General features: G+C 42.0%; 3 protein-coding genes across 3 annotated transcripts; all 3 read left to right on the top strand.

Moving 5' to 3' along the window:
* The first annotated feature begins 2807 nt into the window (after positions 1-2807).
* ubox5 (U-box domain containing 5) lies at positions 2808-8111 on the top strand. The gene is made up of 7 exons (XM_079270412.1): positions 2808-2857; positions 3539-3602; positions 4262-4363; positions 4620-5371; positions 5529-6133; positions 6236-6421; positions 6928-8111. The coding sequence occupies exons 2-7, from the start codon at positions 3549-3551 to the stop codon at positions 7146-7148; spliced, it is 1920 nt and encodes a 639-aa protein (XP_079126538.1). The 5' UTR covers positions 2808-2857; positions 3539-3548; the 3' UTR covers positions 7149-8111.
* A 1349-nt stretch (positions 8112-9460) lies between these two features.
* On the top strand, positions 9461-10807 carry avp (arginine vasopressin; the record flags this gene model as incomplete). The annotated part of the gene is made up of 3 exons (XM_079270422.1): positions 9461-9601; positions 10362-10566; positions 10671-10807. Exons 1-3 carry the CDS (start codon positions 9482-9484, stop codon positions 10805-10807), a joined length of 462 nt encoding a protein of 153 aa, XP_079126548.1. The 5' UTR covers positions 9461-9481.
* Positions 10808-13216: 2409 nt separating this feature from the next.
* ccl27a (chemokine (C-C motif) ligand 27a) lies at positions 13217-14865 on the top strand. Its single transcript, XM_079270042.1, has 3 exons — positions 13217-13336; positions 13926-14043; positions 14159-14865. Exons 1-3 carry the CDS (start codon positions 13273-13275, stop codon positions 14268-14270), a joined length of 294 nt encoding a protein of 97 aa, XP_079126168.1. The 5' UTR covers positions 13217-13272; the 3' UTR covers positions 14271-14865.
* Positions 14866-18055: the final 3190 nt, after the last annotated feature.

The following is an 18055-nucleotide window of genomic DNA, read 5'->3' as shown; positions in this document are numbered from 1 at the left end:
GTAGAAATAGTGGTCAGAGTGTGTGATGTTAACTTGCATTTTTGGCCAGAGAGCGCCTTACTCCATTTCTTTCCAGCATGTATACGAGAAAAATGCCAATACTGGGAACAGATGAAAAAAAAATGAAAAAAAAGAATCAGGAGTGCTATTATCGTTTTTAGTGCTTTAATTATAATATCAGCAAACCAGTTTTACAAAGGCATTACACATGGCTGGACTATTTCATTTAAATACCAGCAGATATCGACGTCGAAGTTCACACAGACGGATTCCTGATTCAGTTTTCAAGTCATTTCATGCACAGGGTCCAATGCACGACTCATTTAAATGCATCATCAAGACCAACAGAGTTTATATTTTCTACAAACTGAATGAAATAGATATGTTTAGTAGATAATCAACCCCAAACTGAATAGAGAATATGTTTATCGATGTGGGACGACCTGGTTTGCCTTCGCTGCGGCTCGTCTGCGGTGACTAAAAACAAACACTAGAGGTCATCAGAGGGCTTTCGCGGCGCTCTCAGCTCAAATTTCTTCTCGTTGAACTGCAAGGAGAATGTGAACAGAAGCACACAATTTGAATTTGGTTATTATGACAATTGTGTCGTTCACGTTGAGCATTTACAGCCAAGAGATCTGAGAAGTCAGTCGGTATCCCCAAAGTTAAAATTAAATTTATAGATATGATATACCAGAAAGAAATAATTATAAAAGTTATAGATTGTAAATGTATGTGTGTTTGTGTGTGTGTGTGTGTGTGTGTGTGTGTGTGTGTGTGTGTGTGTGTGTGTGGGAGAGCGGGTGTGTGCATGTGTGTCTACATATGAAAAGCTTCAGTTTATGAGATTGAGGATAGAGGGACTATAGTGGCAATACAGCAAAGGAAGATATATTGAGAGCAAAGGGATTTTGTTTTTGTTTGGCGGGGGGGCGGCAGTAAAGTACAGTAAGATGTACATGAAAGCTTGGTACAAGGGAAGGGAGACTGAAAATCTAAACTGAGGGAGTCTGTATAACCTGAAAACTCTACTGTCTTCTGTATCGCTCACTTAGACAAAGCAGGGGAGAAGGAAGTAAAAAAAAAAGAATCTGAAAAATGGAAAGTCTGTGTCTTTCTAAGGGAGCATTCAGCTAACTGCACTATGTAGTGTCCTATACACGAGTTATGATGTACAGTAGACTCATGTGAATATCATGGCTTTTATATGTGTTGTTTACGCCAGCATACAAAGATGTTTCTCAAGAATATTAACTTATCTCTAAGGTATTACATAGTATTATCATCTTTATTACTGTTATTATATTATGGTGAACTGACAGAGAAAATATGTGCCATTTGATCTTTCTTTTATGTTTTTTTTGTTTTTTTTAACTGTGTAGATAGGCTAACCGCCTACCATGATGGTGCAAACATAGCAACCCTGTCCAAAAATGATGTTCCTTTTGATGTAGGTGATAAATGTAGTTACAGTATTGCATTGTTTAGAGAACAAAATGCTACCAATTTTATACATGTTTCAGATTTATTGTTTGCATTTATGTTACTCGTACTGTTCTGGCTTGATTCAAACCACCCCTTTGTTCAAATTCAGCAGAACTAATAAAGATGTGAATAATTCAGCACTTCTTGTCATTGAGAGAATCCATTGTCCTATGGTTATAGATTTGATTCTGGCAATCAGCTTTGAAACAATTCACCAGATGAAATATTTGGATTATTATAGGCACATATCTTGAATCACAGTGGTTCCCAAACACGTGGTCGGGACTTCCTCAGGGGAAGGGGAATAATTCTCAGGGGTCATAAAACAATTCACAAAATGAAAGAAGAAAAAAACATATTTCTGCTACGCAAAGTTGGGCTTATCTTTTCAGACTTTTGTCAAGTCACATTTTCTTTTTAATGATGGCAATTTTACTCCAAGAGACCTGTAAAATATCAGGTACTTAAAAGTACCAATACTAAACTCCTGCATAGAACATAGTAAAAGTACAGAAGCACTATCAGCAAAACAAGTATCAAAAGTAAATTATTCAGAATAAATTAGTGCATTATGTTATTCAATTATCAGCATTGCTGCATTAACATCTGAGCAGCATTTTAATGTACGAATAGCTTGGAAGAGGTCATTTGAACTACTTTACGTGCTGTTGCGTATAGTTTAATCTGTAGCAATGTGTCTTAAAATCTTAAACTGCCATATACGTAACAACAAGGAACTATAGCCGTCACACAGTGGAGTACAAGCACACTATTTCTTCTGAAATGTAGCAAAGTAGAAGTATGAAGTGGCATAATATCGGAGTGCTCAAGTAAAAGTACCTCAAAGCAGTAGACTGTATGTGCACTACTTGATTAAATGTACTTTTCACCATTGCACCTGGCTGTATAAGATCTTTAAACATATGCAACCTGTGAGGAGGAGTTGTAAGTAGACAGAGCATTGTCTTATGGGGTCACAAACTAAGAAGGTTGTGAACCATTGTTGACCACTGTCCAGTGTCTTCTGGCTGATGGAGATACTGCACTCATTTACAAAGGAAAGAAGAAGATAGACAAAATTCATTTGTATTGGGGATTTCTAAAATGTAATTGGAGATGACCAAATGAACGTTATTACATGTTGAAAGGGCTGAGCTTAGGTAAGGAACACATACATGTCAGAGGATAGGCAATTAAATGAAGCATATTCTTACTCCTGTTGCGTCCCTTGATTCATTTCGCATATTTAAATTGGAAGCATGTCCCTTCTGTGTTTCCGTAGTTGAACTGGCTATGTTAGCTACCTTCTAAAGTTGGTCAGAGGAGTCAAATTAAGAGTGAAAACAGCCAAGTTTGTCTTCGACCAAGCAACGTAAGCTTTGTATGCTTTAGTTTACCAAGCTAATGTTAATACTGTCAGTGTCAGAATTAGCAATGTTAGCCGATATCATATAGCTACGTTTAGCGTATTTGAACGTGTGTTACATGTATTCCAAAACTAGCTAAACTGAACGATGCTGCACATTAGCAGCAAAAGAAGTTCATGTGTAACCTTATTCAGGTTGATTATTTTTTCTGAGCAACAGTTCAAAACCCATAGCTGTACTATATAGAACAGCATTAAATCCTCTGCTTTGAAGAGCTGGAGCTATCAACTGCATTGCAGATGAATCAAGATTAATCTATTATTATGTTCTGTGTTGAGGTACCTTGAATTTGCCTCTTTTATTGAATTGTAAATAATAATCCGGATGGCAAACGTAAGTGGAAGTCACTATCTTCCTTTTCTATCACTTAACACAATACTGCTTGAGTTTACCTCGTTGAACTCACTGTTGATGAGACATGAGTCTGTCATTCTGTGACGGTCGCTATGACATGAGGTCAAAGGTCTCGTATAGGTGTAAAAACATAAACAATGTGATTAGCTTCTAATAATGCTGGACGGCGTTGTGTACCAATATGAGTGTTAAGGAGTTTTCACTGAATGCCTCATTTTGCCTTGACCTATAAACTATATGTGTAACTCTGCAATCAATTTCTGTCTTCGCAGGTTGGAGAATATGGTTTTGAATCTGTGTCTGCCAGCCTTTCATACAACAGTTCAATGCAACAAGGTGCGACACATTTCATGGACCTATCACGTCACTGTACCTTCCCGAGGCTGCTTTTTTATTGTCTAACACGCACAATGCTGTGAGTTTTATTCACTCTGGTGCACAAACCGCTGCTACACCTACGTGACATGTAAGCATGTTAGCAGCAGTTAGTTGGCACATAATACAAGCTAAAAACCCTATTCTGTACACTCTTGTAGTGTCTTATGAGAGCACCATTCACCTTAAGAATAGGTCCGATATGTGCTGTGACGAAAAATGAAGAATCAACGTAGATGAACATAAAATAACTAAGGATGGAGGTGGAGGTCGTGCTGTAGATGTGAAGATAGAGAAGCACACGGACAAAGGGGTGCGTGGGAGACTGAATCACAGCTGACCTTGCTATGTTCTTTTTATTTGTATGTTGTTATCAGATCATCACAGCATTTTCTCCCCACTGGAGATGGAAGATGTTCAATTATATTTTTAAATCAAACCTCAACGTTTTTTCCATTTTCAATGAGACGAGCCCCTGACACTTAAAACAGTTTTGGAAATATGTTTTGTGTAGTATTTGTGTAAAATCAACACTTTGTAGTATACCAATTAGATTGGACAGACGCATGAGGTTTGCTATGTATGACAACAGAAAAATTAAATGTATTTTTCAACTGCAGCTGTGTGCAGATGGCTATGATGTCACAAACCTTGTGTCAGCTGACCCTGCTATCCGGAGGCGTGGCTTCAAGCTGGAGTACTTCCTACGGCCCCCTGTACAGGTAAGACGACGCTGTCGTACTTGAGTAGAGGTTTACTTTCTTGCTTGAGATGAGATGATTGCCAATTAATGCTCATGATGATAATTTGTCACTGAGGGGGCGACACTCATTTTGTCCTAAAAATGTCTTTTAATTATATCCATACTAAATTGCTCAGCATCTTAATATGAGCAAAACTTTTAAAAGTGGGTAGGATCTCTGGCAACACTAGTAATACATTCATCTCTACAGTTAATCATTCCTTCATTCCTTTCAGGTGACGCTGACGTTTGACTTCCAGGTGGAGCTGTGCAGGGTGGATGTGGAGCTGTGGACCTGGGGTATGGACCGAGGACAGGTTTGCAAGAGACTGGAGATCAGCACCACCTCTGATACGTTGCCCACCCCGAATTTTGACCAACGCCACGAACGTGTTCATCAAAAGAAACAAATGCAGGTAAAGGACCAGAAACAGAGTAGAGAAAAACCACAAGAGCATGCAGTTAAATATGGCCAGAGTAGTGGCCACCAGTGGAGACTTCAGGCTCAACAGTGGGGCGAAGAGGCCCTAGATGAGCCTCAACAAAGAGGCCATGCGTTCAAATCAAACACTGGGCCCAGTAATCCTGAACCTGGACTGGACTTCAAACTGATAGGTCGTTGTGAACTCAGGGAGGAAACCCAAGTCTGTTTCACGCGTTCAAACTTCAGACCGCGGCCCCCGTTCCACTCCCCTCTACCGCCTCAACCCGCCAACTGTCACCAAGAGGAGCTGTGGAGTCGGGGTATGCTTTCGTTAGGCGCAGTGACGCAACTTCGCGTCACTTTGCCATTCGGCGGTGCAGCATCTGCTCTTGGGCTCAAGGCTTTGGCCGTGTGGGGACAACCTGCTCGCTGCTGCCCGGCAGAAGACGTGGAGAGGATTAAAAGAGTCCAGGAGGCCAGCGAAAGACGCCTGCCAAGACCGGTGTTTTTTGACCCTTCTGTCAGCAGGATAAAACCACCGCTGCAAGCAGCTACATCCCCAAGGTATGCTTCATGAAGCAGTCTTTAAACAATGTCACAGTTCAGTTTAATCTGCATCTTGAGAGACAGAGTAGATAAAATACAGCTCATAATAATAATAAAGGGTATTCATTTTCTTGCGCTGTTGATGATTATCTGTTGGCTTTTTGGCTGTCTCCAGCAATCCTTCCGTCCCAGAAGAGTTCCTCGACCAGATAACCCAGGAGGTGATGCTGCTGCCCATGCTGCTGCCCAGCGGTGTGTCAGTGGACAGCACCACACTGGAAGAGCACCAGAAGAGGGAAGCCACCTGGGGGCGACCCCCGAACGATCCCTTCACTGGCGTCCCATTCACGTCCACCTCCCAGCCTCTTCCTAACCCCCAGCTGAAAAGCCGCATGGACCACTTCATACTGCAGAAGGGGATGATGAGGAGGGACGGGATGTTGGGGAGACAAGGAGACGGAGAGAATCCACAGGCTTCAAGACTTGTAGCCTCCAAGGCAGACGGAGAGTCCCAGTACTCTCCCTGTCTCAGTGAGAGCTCAATAGACAACACTGCTATCCAGTATAATGCTGGCACCAGAAACACAAACAGGACGTTATCATCAGATAATGGGAGTCACACATTTAACTCTCAGCCTCTTACTATAGATAGTAAATCAGAGTTTGGGAGAAGAAAGAAACGAGACCTAAGTGGAGTTTACAACGAATCATCAGAAGATTTGACAGCCGAGAAGCAACTACTACCTCCAACAAAAAGACCAAGAAATGATGCGGTGTCAGGTTAGTGTAACTTGTTCTGTAAGATTTAAGATCCTAAAACATTTTCTCTCCTGCTGACCCGTCCGGTGTGTCGACGTTTACTCCTTCACCATACTGCTTCAGTCCCCAGCTGCAGCTCTCATGAGCAGCGTTTGTCAGCCAGTCTGGACGAGGCCCTCCTCTCCGCCCTGCAGGGCCGACCCTCCTTCACCTCAAACCTGTCTCAGCAGAGACGGGTCTGTCCTGACTCTGAACCACTGAACACCCCGCAGCGATGTCCGACTGCAGGCCCTCCAAGGATACAACCAGGTAGGATTTAGAAAAGTCCCCTTTGGAACACTTAGACAAAACACACAATCCTCTGTAAATATGGAAGGTTGTGTCTTGATCTTTTGTAAAAAGGTGGCAACTGTGGTCAGGAGAACAGCTCTGTCATCGCTCACTCAGTGTCTAGTCTGCTGCTGCACTTCCTGTAAACTAATGGAGAGGTCGGCGGGCTTAGAAAAGAACCCTCTTAAATGTCACGGTTCATTTTTTTTACAGGAGCCTGGATTGACAAAAATTCAGCGCAAACAAAAGAGGTTTTTTCTGAACTGGAAAAATTCTCACACAAGATACTCAGCCGATTCATTGTTGAGAGGCATTCTGGTGTGCAGGAAATCTGAGGATCTAATTGATAAGGAGAAAAAAGGGTAACCGCGAAATCTACTGGCAAAAACGCAAATGTATGACAGTGTAGGAGTTTTGAAAAGTGTTTCTGATCAATATAAAGCCATGAACCATTTAGTTAATCCTCTCTCGCATTTGCTTGCCAGGTGAGAAGACGTGCTCGGCATGTTCCTGCTCGGTGTCCGTCTACTCCAAATCTGCATCGTCCATCTACCGCCTCTCCTGCGGTCACTTGCTCTGCCGTTCCTGCGTGCGGAGGGAATCGCAACCACTAAACTCCGTCACGACGTCGACATCCGATCACATCTTGTGTCCGGCCTGCCAAAGCCCGACCCCACGCAGTGATGTCATGCGTGTGCATCACTGACAGATGCCGTCAGAAAGGCAAACTTGAGGAGGATCGTAAGGATTGTACTTCAGATGTGCCGCTTTGGGAAAAACATTAACAGCTGAAAGTAACAGATCCTGGTTCCATTTTATTTGTTATTGTTTCCTTGGTTTGACCTTGCTACCTCCGTCCCCCTCCTTGATGTCCAGTGCATCTTCACAGATGTGTGGTACTGTAATGATTGACAGGTGTTGGAACGTCCTAAACAAATGCCAAATTTGACTTACCAACAATTTCCATGACACTATTTATCCCTAATTTCGAACTTTTTTTTTGGAATTATTTCTATATCAGTTTTTATTCACATAAGTCCTTCCAGTCTTGCTGTGGATGTTATTTCATTCACAAAATCAATATTTTTTTATGTCCACAGCGGTAGAAAGAGCATCAGTGAAAGCAAAGACCTTTACAAGACTCTTGCATCAGAGAATGTTAAAAAAAAAAGAAAGAAATGTTCTCCTCTCTTCCACCTCGCTGTCTCTTTCATCAAGCATGTGCGGTTGCAGCCTTGGTAGACTCTGGATGAGTCGATGTGTTGAGCAGGCACAAAGAAAAGGTTGGGGGACAGAAGTAGCAAGAGGCCAGAAGAATGAAAGTGGATTTCGAGTGGACCCAAGGCTGTGTGGTCATTGTGAAGGAAAAATGCCGGGTCATGCTCGGCCGTCCGCTCTTCACTCTATTCACCACATGACATTCCCTACACTCGTGCGTATCGGTTGTTTGTCTTCAGACAGTAAACGCAGGAAGAAAAAAGATTTCTAGGGATTGATAATGTACACATTATTTCATGTTAATATTAAACTGTATATTCATGCATGAACTCAGGCAGTGGCAAGGGTTTCTCAGGTAATATCGGAAAGCTGAATTTCTTTCAAGTTGGTATAATTCAATCACGTTTCGGACTGACTGCGTCTACTTTCACTTGTTATTATTGCTTTTCCTATAAGCAGCAGTGTTGAGAAATAAACATGTGCACAATGTCCAATTCCTCCTGCGTCCTTGCCCAACGTATCCATCCTCTTCCACTTCACTCTTCACCCCAATTACTTCTAATGAGTTTGATTTTGTGAGCACATAAGGGTTAAAACAGACCAAAGTCAGGGTGAAAAACAACAGTGTTTATTGGGCTTCGGGATCACAAACGGCACAAGTTATGCGTTTGTTTCCCTGACAACATTAAGCTTAACCGAGGTCATGATCCTGTATCCGCTCGGTACGAGCAGAGGCTGGAATCAGTTGTTGTGCACGTAAAACAGAGACGTCAGCTTCACTGTTTGAGCTACACGCGATGGATAAAAGCACATAATTCATACTAAATCACACCGTGTATTGGAGTCGTAGCGGCTTATTTTTCTGCTTTGTACATGTCATCAGCCGGCAAACTTCAATTCCATTTCACTTGTTTATTCCAGGAGTTGTCTATTTGTGAGAAGAACTGTTTTTAAATTCAACTTTTTACTTCACATTGTTCAGGAGTACAGTAATCCCAAGAGCGCCTTCTGTATTTATTGAAAAGCTTTTGGCTTGAACGCAGTGATCATTTTCAAAGAAATCCTCCACACATGCTGACGCCTCAGGCTTGCCATTTAGCATTTAATTGTTAATTAGCATCGGCAGGTAATAGTTGAGATACAACCCGACGCATGCAACGACACACGGAACGGAATAATAAGGTGTTCGTGTTTACTTGAAATGCTAATCTTGTTGTGCTCATCAATAGTTTTGAATATCATCAGGGGGATAATTTGCGTGACCTCGAGGTTGCCATGATGCTAGCAGTTTAACTTCATGTGGCAAACGTTAAAACTGATTGTCCTGCAGCAATGAACAGCGGGTAAGCTCGACAGCTGAATTGCGCATGACCATCATGAAATGTACCCAATCAGCGCGCTTATTGCGTTAGATGCAATTAGTGGTACACAGGCCTAATTAGTTGTGCATGTTTTTGCCATTTCCAGTGTGCGCCCTCCTGCCATCTGCCGCGGAGGAGTTACTCCAAATAAGTGTTGTGCGGCCCTGAATACAGAAACGGGCATCTTCTGCTGTCAGCGCCGCTTTGTTGTGTTTGTTAGATGGCAGACATCTGATGCAGAGCCATGTCTGCTGCGACCTCTTGCGCGCACGCAGGTGGCCTTCGGGTGCGCGCGTAAACGTGGACGGCGGAACGACACTGACGTCAGATCGCAGTGTCAGTCGCTTTTGTGGGCTCGCGTCCATCTGCTTATAAGTGAGGAGTCTTCCGGGACATCAGTCACACATCCACCCAGGCGGAGGACATACCGGTGCGCGGCGCTCATCCAAAACCAGCAGCGATGCCTCACTCCTTGTTCCACCTGTGCGTCCTGGGACTCCTCGCCATCTCATCCGCCTGTTACATCCAGAACTGCCCCCGTGGAGGGAAACGAGCGCTCCCGGAGACTGAGATCAGACAGGTGAGGACCATTGGCGTTTCTGCCTCCTTCTGTGGTAGCCTATCATCCTTTTTGACTTTTTCCTTTTTTTTCTGTGAAAATCTAGAATTATAAACTTGCTAAGCTGCTTTTTGAGCATATTCAAATGACATTTAAGTAACTGGCTGAAATAAGGAAAATGCAAAGTATAAAATTAAGGAAATTGTAAGTATGAAATATGAGTAATTGCACAAAACTTTTATGAGATCAGATTTGATATAATTGGTTTAATGGTTTGGGTTCAGATGTGTAAAGAACAACCCAGCCATTTCACTTTCAAAGTGAAAACAGAAATCTGGTAAGGACCATAATTAAAGTCAGTTATGAAAGCAATAATGAAGGAGAACAGAAAAACTTTAAATTTCAGTAAATATGTTCATTTGATGAACATATTTACTTTCGAGTATAGTGCGTGTACATAATACACTTCTGTATTGTAGCTTATAAAAGAAACCACAACTGTCGGTATGATGCATCTCAGGTGTTTTTATATTATTTGTATTCTCATGTTCTCATGCCTTATTGCAAGTTGATAAGAAATATACACAAACATAGAGTGAAGTGAGGTAAATGTTCATGCAACCATTTCCAGTATTTAAGATGCAGGTCACACTTCCAATGCTGTTTGAATATGAGAGGGAAGAGTGAAAGTATTGTCCGTTAGAATGGAAGCATAAAAGGGGCAATGTTCCAACAATAATTCATCTGATTTAATGCTTCAATTGATCCCATTCTCCTCCAGTGCATGTCGTGTGGCCCCGGCGACAGAGGCCACTGCTTCGGCCCCAGTATCTGCTGCGGGGAGGGCCTCGGTTGCCTGCTGGGCTCCCCGGAAACAGCTCACTGCGTGGAGGAGAACTACCTGCTCACCCCCTGCCATGCAGGAGGGAGACCCTGTGGATCTGAGGGAGGACGCTGCGCTGCTTCGGGACTCTGCTGTGACTCAGGTGCAATCCGGTTTCACGTTTGTCGCGTTCAGAGTTACTAAATCCGGTATGGCATGATTTGTATTTTGGACACGGCTTGAATAACGTCCTGTCCTCGTTCTCAGAGAGCTGTGCGGTGGACCCTGACTGCCTGGGGGAGATCGAGGCCTCTGATCCGGCCCGCGGCTCTGCAGGGAGCTCTGCTGCAGAGTTGCTGCTGCGCCTCCTGCATGTGGCCCCCAGAGGGCAGACTGAGCACTGAGACTGTTCTCTGTGGAGGCTCCTCTGGCTCTCCGGGGGCCCTGCAACAGAAGGAAGATCATCCCTGCTCCACCACAAGCCTTGAGATTTGAACCTTGAACCAATTATATGCTAATTCAAACTTTGTTGTTAACCCCTTAACCCCTGCTGCCATGATATTTCACGGAAAGAGAACTACCTTTCACTTCAGTAATTGGCTATTTTCATCCACATCCTGATGGAGAGGGACACTGCTTCTAAAAAGTAGATGTCAAGTTTGTTCCAACCTTAGAAATGTATATACTTATGCACATAATGTAAACACAACTGTATTCTATATGAGAGGATAAAACACACCTCAGAGCTCCGTTTTAAATACGAATTATAGCAGAAAACACTGTAAATAAGTCAGAGATCAGAGATTACAGACATCCACGTAAAACAGCTGAATGGTGATGCTAAAGCCATTCCTTCTTGTGTAGTAGACATATTACTGTATATTGAAAATAGGAGAAACAATACAGAATGTATCAATACCAAAAACAAAATCCTCCTGCTGTCTGTTTTCATTATTCCCACGCTCCAAATAATTACACCCTTAACTGACGATTCGCTGACAATAATTGTTATTTTCTCGTGTGCGTGTGTGTGAAAGAAAGTGAGTGAAAGGAGTTGATAATTACTCAACATGGAGAGCTACTTCTGATAAGTCGGTAGATAACGTGACACCACACATATCTCGGCTGTGCATCAACACGTCCAGTTTGCGTAAATGAAACAAAGAGGATTCTAATAGTCACATTTCTTTGTGTGCGATGAATGAAAGCCGATGTCTCTGCCAGAACGACAGTTTGTGATGTGTTCCCGATCCAGCTGGAACAGGATGCAGCACCTCCCACATTTTGACTTCGACCTGTTTTGACCAATTCAATACCTGTGCGGCATATCGGAAGAGCTTGATCTTCACTCTTTTTATTTCTGGTACATCTGACTGATGCATCTTGTGATTCCTTTCACCGTCAAAAGCCTTCAATGCCCCTGGGCATTGTTGCAATCCTGATGCACATTGTAAATGAATATAGATTTACACGATCCCACGGTGCATTCAAGTAGATAATGTGTCGACTAAATGAACTTAAAGTAGCAGCACGGTACATTTTATGGGGCCCTAAATGATGATAATTTTTTATAGCTGAGTTAATGAATTCCTATTCATGTACACCTTGCAATTATTCATTTGCAAAAAAAGCAGAGTAACTGATCAGACACTATGAAATATCAAGCTGCCAATACATTTGATAATACAGCCAGTTAAGCCAAACCAGACGGTTCTTCTAAAGAACAAAACAAATCCTCCAGATTTACAGGAGGGAAGGAAATACTGGCTCAGACGGGGAGAAAACAAAGCAACTCTTGTGATTTGAAGACTTTAGATCAGGTATTTGCTGTTGCATGCTCAAAAAAACGAAATGCAAACCAAACACCACAGACTCTGCATCTGTTGTTTTTTTTTACTGCCACCACATGTCCACCCAAGTAGTCCGTCTGTGAGTTCACCATCCCCCATAATTATATTGTCTGGTTTGCACGCTCAGTTGAATTGCACAAATTGCGACACAGGTTTGCAAACCGCACCTGTGAACGTGAGAGTTGGTCTCCACCGCTGAGCTGCAGTCCACAGATCCATATCTCAACACGGATTGTCATCACAAACCTTTCTTCATCAATACCTGCTTTATCTTTTGCTCCACAATGTTGCCAAATGTCTGATTTTCTTTGTCCTCGCCTGTTAATCATTTTCCGAGCGCTTCCCTCTGCAGAGAGGTCAGAGGTCAGGGCCATCTACAGAGGAAGCATCTCGCTCACAGACGCCTGAGCTCTGGTCCTCTGTTTGGATTGTTCCACTGCTCAAAAGGTTTACAGAATTATTTCTTCAACATTTGAAGATTACAACACAGCCTCAAACACACATACTTATTTGTCACAAGTCTTTAAAAGTAGTATTCCTTTTTAGTCTGACCTTCGACCTTTGATTTTAATTCCGTGTCCTATTGGTCTCAATAGTTTAAGCTATGTATCCTCGACCTTCCGTGACTCTGAATAAATCGATCATTAATAAAGATCATGTTGAAAGCGTTATGAAGTGGCTATTAAACCTGTCGGGGCTCGTCTGAGCGCAGCAAACCTGAAACGCACGCTCCTCCAGCGCCAGCAGCTTCAACAAACAGTCGTGTTGAAAAGGAAAGTAACGTTTTATTTTCATAAGGACCTCAAACCTGCCGTGTTTTAATGACTTAATCGTCTCTGTTTTGTGTTGAGCAACCTGTTCCATTGAGAAAGATGCTGGACGGTTTGAGAACATGTTGCCTCTGCCTGAGGGGGGGGGTGTGTGTGTGTGTGTGTGTGTGTGTGTGTGTGTGCGTGCGTGTTCAGTGCCAGTATTTATAGAGCAAGGATAGACTCCGTTTCATCATTTTCTCAGTCGTCATGGAGCTGAAAGTTGCGTTTGTGATTGTCTGCCTCTGTGCTTTGGCCATCACCTCAACTGAAGGTAAGAACATCGTCATGACGATGTGAAAACCAAGACAGCGCTTGTTTCGGGGTCAGTTTTCATCTGAGGACAAGTGCTGTACATGCTCTGAAATAAGTGAGCGATGTTTAGATTCATGGGGGGGAAGTAGAGGTGTCTATGGAGCAAACATGAATAAAACTGTAAAGGGTTTTAAACAGTTATTGAGTTGCAGATTTCTGTTCACATTAACCTAGAAAGTTTAAATGTGCATGCGTTGCAGGAAGAGCAGAAAAAGAGTTTTTTTCATCCGTGCTGCTTTTCAGTTTTACAACCTTTTTTTTTGTTGTTTTCGCTATTTTCTTTGAAAGCCAACCAAAGCCAAAGTCAAACCCAAGCCCCAAATATTATATTGTGCCCTTGAGAAGAAGGTAAACCCCTGAAATTGTTAAACGGTAACAAACAAGTTTTTTTGTGGAGATATAAGTTGACTGCACGGTGCCGATAGCACAAAGAAACAATCCATATGTCTAGAACAAACCTAAGAATACATTTTCAATTACCATATTCTATTATTCTATGTTCTTTTCTCTCCAGCATTCGTATAACGTATCTTAATCCCACATTGCAGCTGGCATCCCAAAGTGCTGCATCGCAACAAAGTGGGACATCCCTGCCCGAATACTGCGGAAGGTTCAAGGATGGAGCATGCAGCACAGCAGCGGCGCCTGTGACATCCCTGCACTGATGTGAGTGGTGCAGATCAACAATCAGCCACACGATAACGATTTTGTAACAACTTCTTCTTCTTGTTTTTTGGGAGGGCTAGCATATGAAACTTGTTCTCCGCTTGCGGCTCCACAGACTGCGAGTAAAGGACATGAGGAGGCCTGTGTGTGCTCATCCCAAAGTGAAGAGAGCCCTGCTCCTCATACAGCAGCGGATGAAACAGAACAAGCAGAAAGCAGCTTACTGAGACGTCACCTTTTACTACAGTTGGTGTTTCAAGAGCGCGTGTCATACAGAAAGCCTTCTGGAGCCTTCTCTTTCTGGTTTATGATCATTTAGAGGTCCTTGTACTTTGATTTTTGAATTACTATTCGCTATATTTCTACCCTGCAACATTTCAGAGGGAATTATTGTACATGTTTTACTCCATTACATTTATTGAACAGCTACAGTTACTTTTCAAAATAAAACATCTGATCAGTTCATAAAATCTGTTGCAGTGTTATGGATGAAATTACCCAACAGTACGCGAAGCGATTAAAATCAGCTCCACTTCGACTGCCACGGCATTAAAGTACAGCTTACATGTTCACGATAATCGATAATTATGATCCACCAATAACTGAAAGGGGCTGTTCTGCATTATAGGTACTTTTTACTTTGAGTGTATTTCCTTGCTAATACTTCAGTACTTTTACTTTTGTAAAAAAAAGAGTTTTACTTATAATGGGATCGTTTTTATAGTTTGGTAAATAATGTGAATACTACGTATACCTTTGCATCTAGACAATCATTGTATAAAAAAAAAATCAATCTCTGACTTAATAAATGTATTACTTTTCTTTTGTGTTGTTCATATTTGTGTCCCCGGATGTATCGTTGATGATTGTCAGGCAATAGTCAAACTATGAAGAGAGATATACGTTTTAGATACAATGCTGCTCTTGGCAAAGTCATAACTTAGTCATAACAAGCACTAACAACTTTCAAAAATCACAGATAGAGACTATATATATATATATATATATATATATATATATATATATGAGGAATCTATAAATACTGTAACTCAACCATGAAAATGTCACTCCAGATCAATTTAGAAATTCAAGTAAATTGGACTTAAACTGTCCTTGTCCCTCCCATGTCCTGACTACTGACACAGAGACGAGCTGCTACACACAGAGAAGGCTGTAAAACCTTCACCGCGTGAGCTCATGCATGTGATTTATTTGGTTTCATTCCAAAGTGAGACACTCCTGTGTAACTCCTGTTATTGCTACTGGGTGGCTTTTTAATTAATAAACCCAGCAGTGAAACTCAACGTTTAAATCGTCAAGAGAAATGCTGATGGTGCGTTAAGTATTCTGCAGCACGTTCAATGCAGAAAACTGAGGGATTCATTTCGCTTAATTTGCGAACAAAAACAACCAAAAGGTCTCAATGTGCAAAGCATTTCAAGCTCGGCATCTGACGCAGCTGTAGTATTGTGCAGTCAGTAAACCCTGCTGTGAGTCCTGCTGCTGCCACACTTATACAGTGTATCTCTGTCATTTTGGACTTATCAATATCAGACAGTGTGAAAGTCAGGTGAAATATATGTTCATGACATAAATTCAAAGTGAACCGTACTCCCCCGGTTCTTAATATTGAGCTGTTAATCTGGCAAAGACCCAAGTCCTCAGGCTTTTATAACAGTAAATGACTCATCTCTTTAAAACGGCAGAAAAGCCCCTCCAGCTAATTACAGTAATCTCCCCTTTGACTCACTCAGGCTCTTGAACAAGCATACTTTCTCACATGTGTCTACTCAAGTCAGAAGAGGTTTCTCCAGTGCTGGTGGCCTTTAATGTGAAGACATTTCAGCCTCCTTCACCACTTACCGAAGAGCTCTCATCTTTCACCAAACCAATAAAAGTTGAGTTTCCTTCATCGGAGTCCTCAAATCCAAACTGCTTGAAAGGCAATCGGCTGCACGACATCAGCAACAGTGAAAGATGATGGTGTCCCATGGGGCCGCAGCAAAACTTACAAAAAACTTACAAAACTTAGACACAGACATAAACATGTGACAGCTGTGCAAGGTTGAACTCCTGCTGGCAGCATGTCTGTTGTGGTAGAAGTCTCCAGGCTTTGATTTATCAGCACTCAAACTCTCACCAAAGTTTGGCTCAGGCTCATCTCGCCTCCAAGGGGCAATATGTTGACAAGCTGATCAGAGAAGGATCTTTTTGTTTGTTTGTTGATTAAAACAAGACAAAAAACGAAATGTAATTATCGTTTATCATTTCAATGTGTGGTGGAGAACGAGGAGAGAAATAGATGGCTCTGAGCGAGCGAGAATATGACGGAGCAGACTTGCATAAATAATCAAACTGCTGAAAGTAAAGCCGATGGAGAAAGTCGTGCTCGTGGCCTCTCTGTCAAATGAAGACGTTTTCTTTTCCACTAGTCTGATGCAACAGCGCCTTCTACTGGAGACACTGTCAGTAAATAGAGATTGAAGCTGTGCACTTTATAACAACACTTTATTCATGTTGACTTCTGACTCCTGTGGTGGAAAAACGATTCAATGGTACCGAGTGAGTCCTATAATACTGAATACTGAAACAAGAAACATTGAGAGAAGAAGTTTGTCTTTAAAGTATTTATTCTCTGCGCAGAGAAGGCCTCACCGTCATACTGACTGCAACAGGCCGCAGAGGATGAGCCAAGAGTTCAGTTTGTCTCCTGCTCTTAACAAACATCTCAGCACACAGTAGGCGGGAACATCAGGTATTTACATTACAACAGTTGATCAGCAGTTTCAAGCTCCCCATTGACCCCTCCAGTCACCCCCTTCCTCTTCTGAGCCTTGCCACACAAATACATGTGTCTTTATTACCTTTGATTGTCCCTGGGAATCTTCACACCTCAACATCCTCTGGTTAAACTGCAACCCCCATTTGGTTACTTCCCCTTATCAAAGCAAAGGCAGAGATAACCCATATGCTCCTGTTACCACTCAGTACACAATCATATGTCACATAATAGTTTTGTTCGTGAGCAAGGCACATAAACTAAATCACAGTAGAAATGTACTAGCATACGAAAATGTTCTATTTTTACGACCATGTTACCTGCCTCGTGACCCCTCAGATTGATCTCTGGAGCTGCAGGCGGATGCAGACCTTCAAATTTGCTACTATTTTGAAAATAGTCAACCTTAAGTTATCACTGATTGTGTTAATTTTAGTTCCACCTCGAAGACAGATTTTAGGTCAGCTTCTCGAATGCACACATAATTAGAATACATTTATTTCAAAGAGAAAACCATTGTTAAAGATGTAAGTCTTATTATAGGGAAGGGGATCCCTATAGTTACTTGGTCAGAGGGGGATGCCCAAAAAAGCTGTCCACAGACCTTTTGCTGGATGCATCAGTGGCTGCAGACTGGTACAAGAGGTGGGCTCATTGACACGAGTGTCACACTTTTGGCAGCAACAGGACCAGGAAGCTGCAGAGAGGGAATTTGCTCTGCAGTGCCGAGAGATGTGAGTGTTCTGCTGGACAATGCTGGCAATAATCTGCCACAACTTTTTAAAGATGGACTCAAGTGCCTGATTGATGATACAAGAAGATATTGTCAGCACTGATGTGTATCTCTTTCATCGACTTGTAAATAGGTCAAATATAGAATGTGAAATGAACACATTGCATTGTGATTACATTCCTGTAATTGACTTGTACTGAAGATGGATTCAGTCCTCTCTCTGCCCATGGAAACTTCACTGACGACAATACATCTTCCATGTAGGAATGTTTGGTTCTGAAATTACATAAAGATAACAAGTAAATACATGATGTATATGACTAGGTTGCAAATTAACCATGAACATCACATATCAGATGAAATAAACAGCATTAAATACACCTGTATAAATAATATTGACAAATAACAAAGACACAAGTAAATATAACTAAGTCTATGGTTTAAATACACTGATACTGCCATCTACTGGTAGAAATAGTAAACACTTTTACTCTGCGTCT

This window comes from Melanostigma gelatinosum (assembly GCF_949748355.1).
Source record: "Melanostigma gelatinosum genome assembly, chromosome: 6".
Lineage (NCBI taxonomy): Eukaryota > Metazoa > Chordata > Actinopteri > Perciformes > Zoarcidae > Melanostigma > Melanostigma gelatinosum.
Note: the sequence above shows the minus strand (reverse complement) of the source record. Positions and strands in the feature narration are given on the sequence as shown.

Coding starts and splice junctions, on each gene's coding strand:
- ccl27a (XM_079270042.1), top strand. CDS start 13,273: ATGGAGCTGAAAGTTGCGTTTGTGATTGTCTGCCTCTGTGCTTTGGCC. Junction 13,337..13,925: donor GGCCATCACCTCAACTGAAG/GTAAGAACATCG, acceptor CCCACATTGCAG/CTGGCATCCCAAAGTGCTGC. Junction 14,044..14,158: donor TGTGACATCCCTGCACTGAT/GTGAGTGGTGCA, acceptor GCGGCTCCACAG/ACTGCGAGTAAAGGACATGA.
- ubox5 (XM_079270412.1), top strand. CDS start 3,549: ATGGTTTTGAATCTGTGTCTGCCAGCCTTTCATACAACAGTTCAATGC. Junction 5,372..5,528: donor CAAGCAGCTACATCCCCAAG/GTATGCTTCATG, acceptor GGCTGTCTCCAG/CAATCCTTCCGTCCCAGAAG. Junction 6,134..6,235: donor AAGAAATGATGCGGTGTCAG/GTTAGTGTAACT, acceptor ATACTGCTTCAG/TCCCCAGCTGCAGCTCTCAT.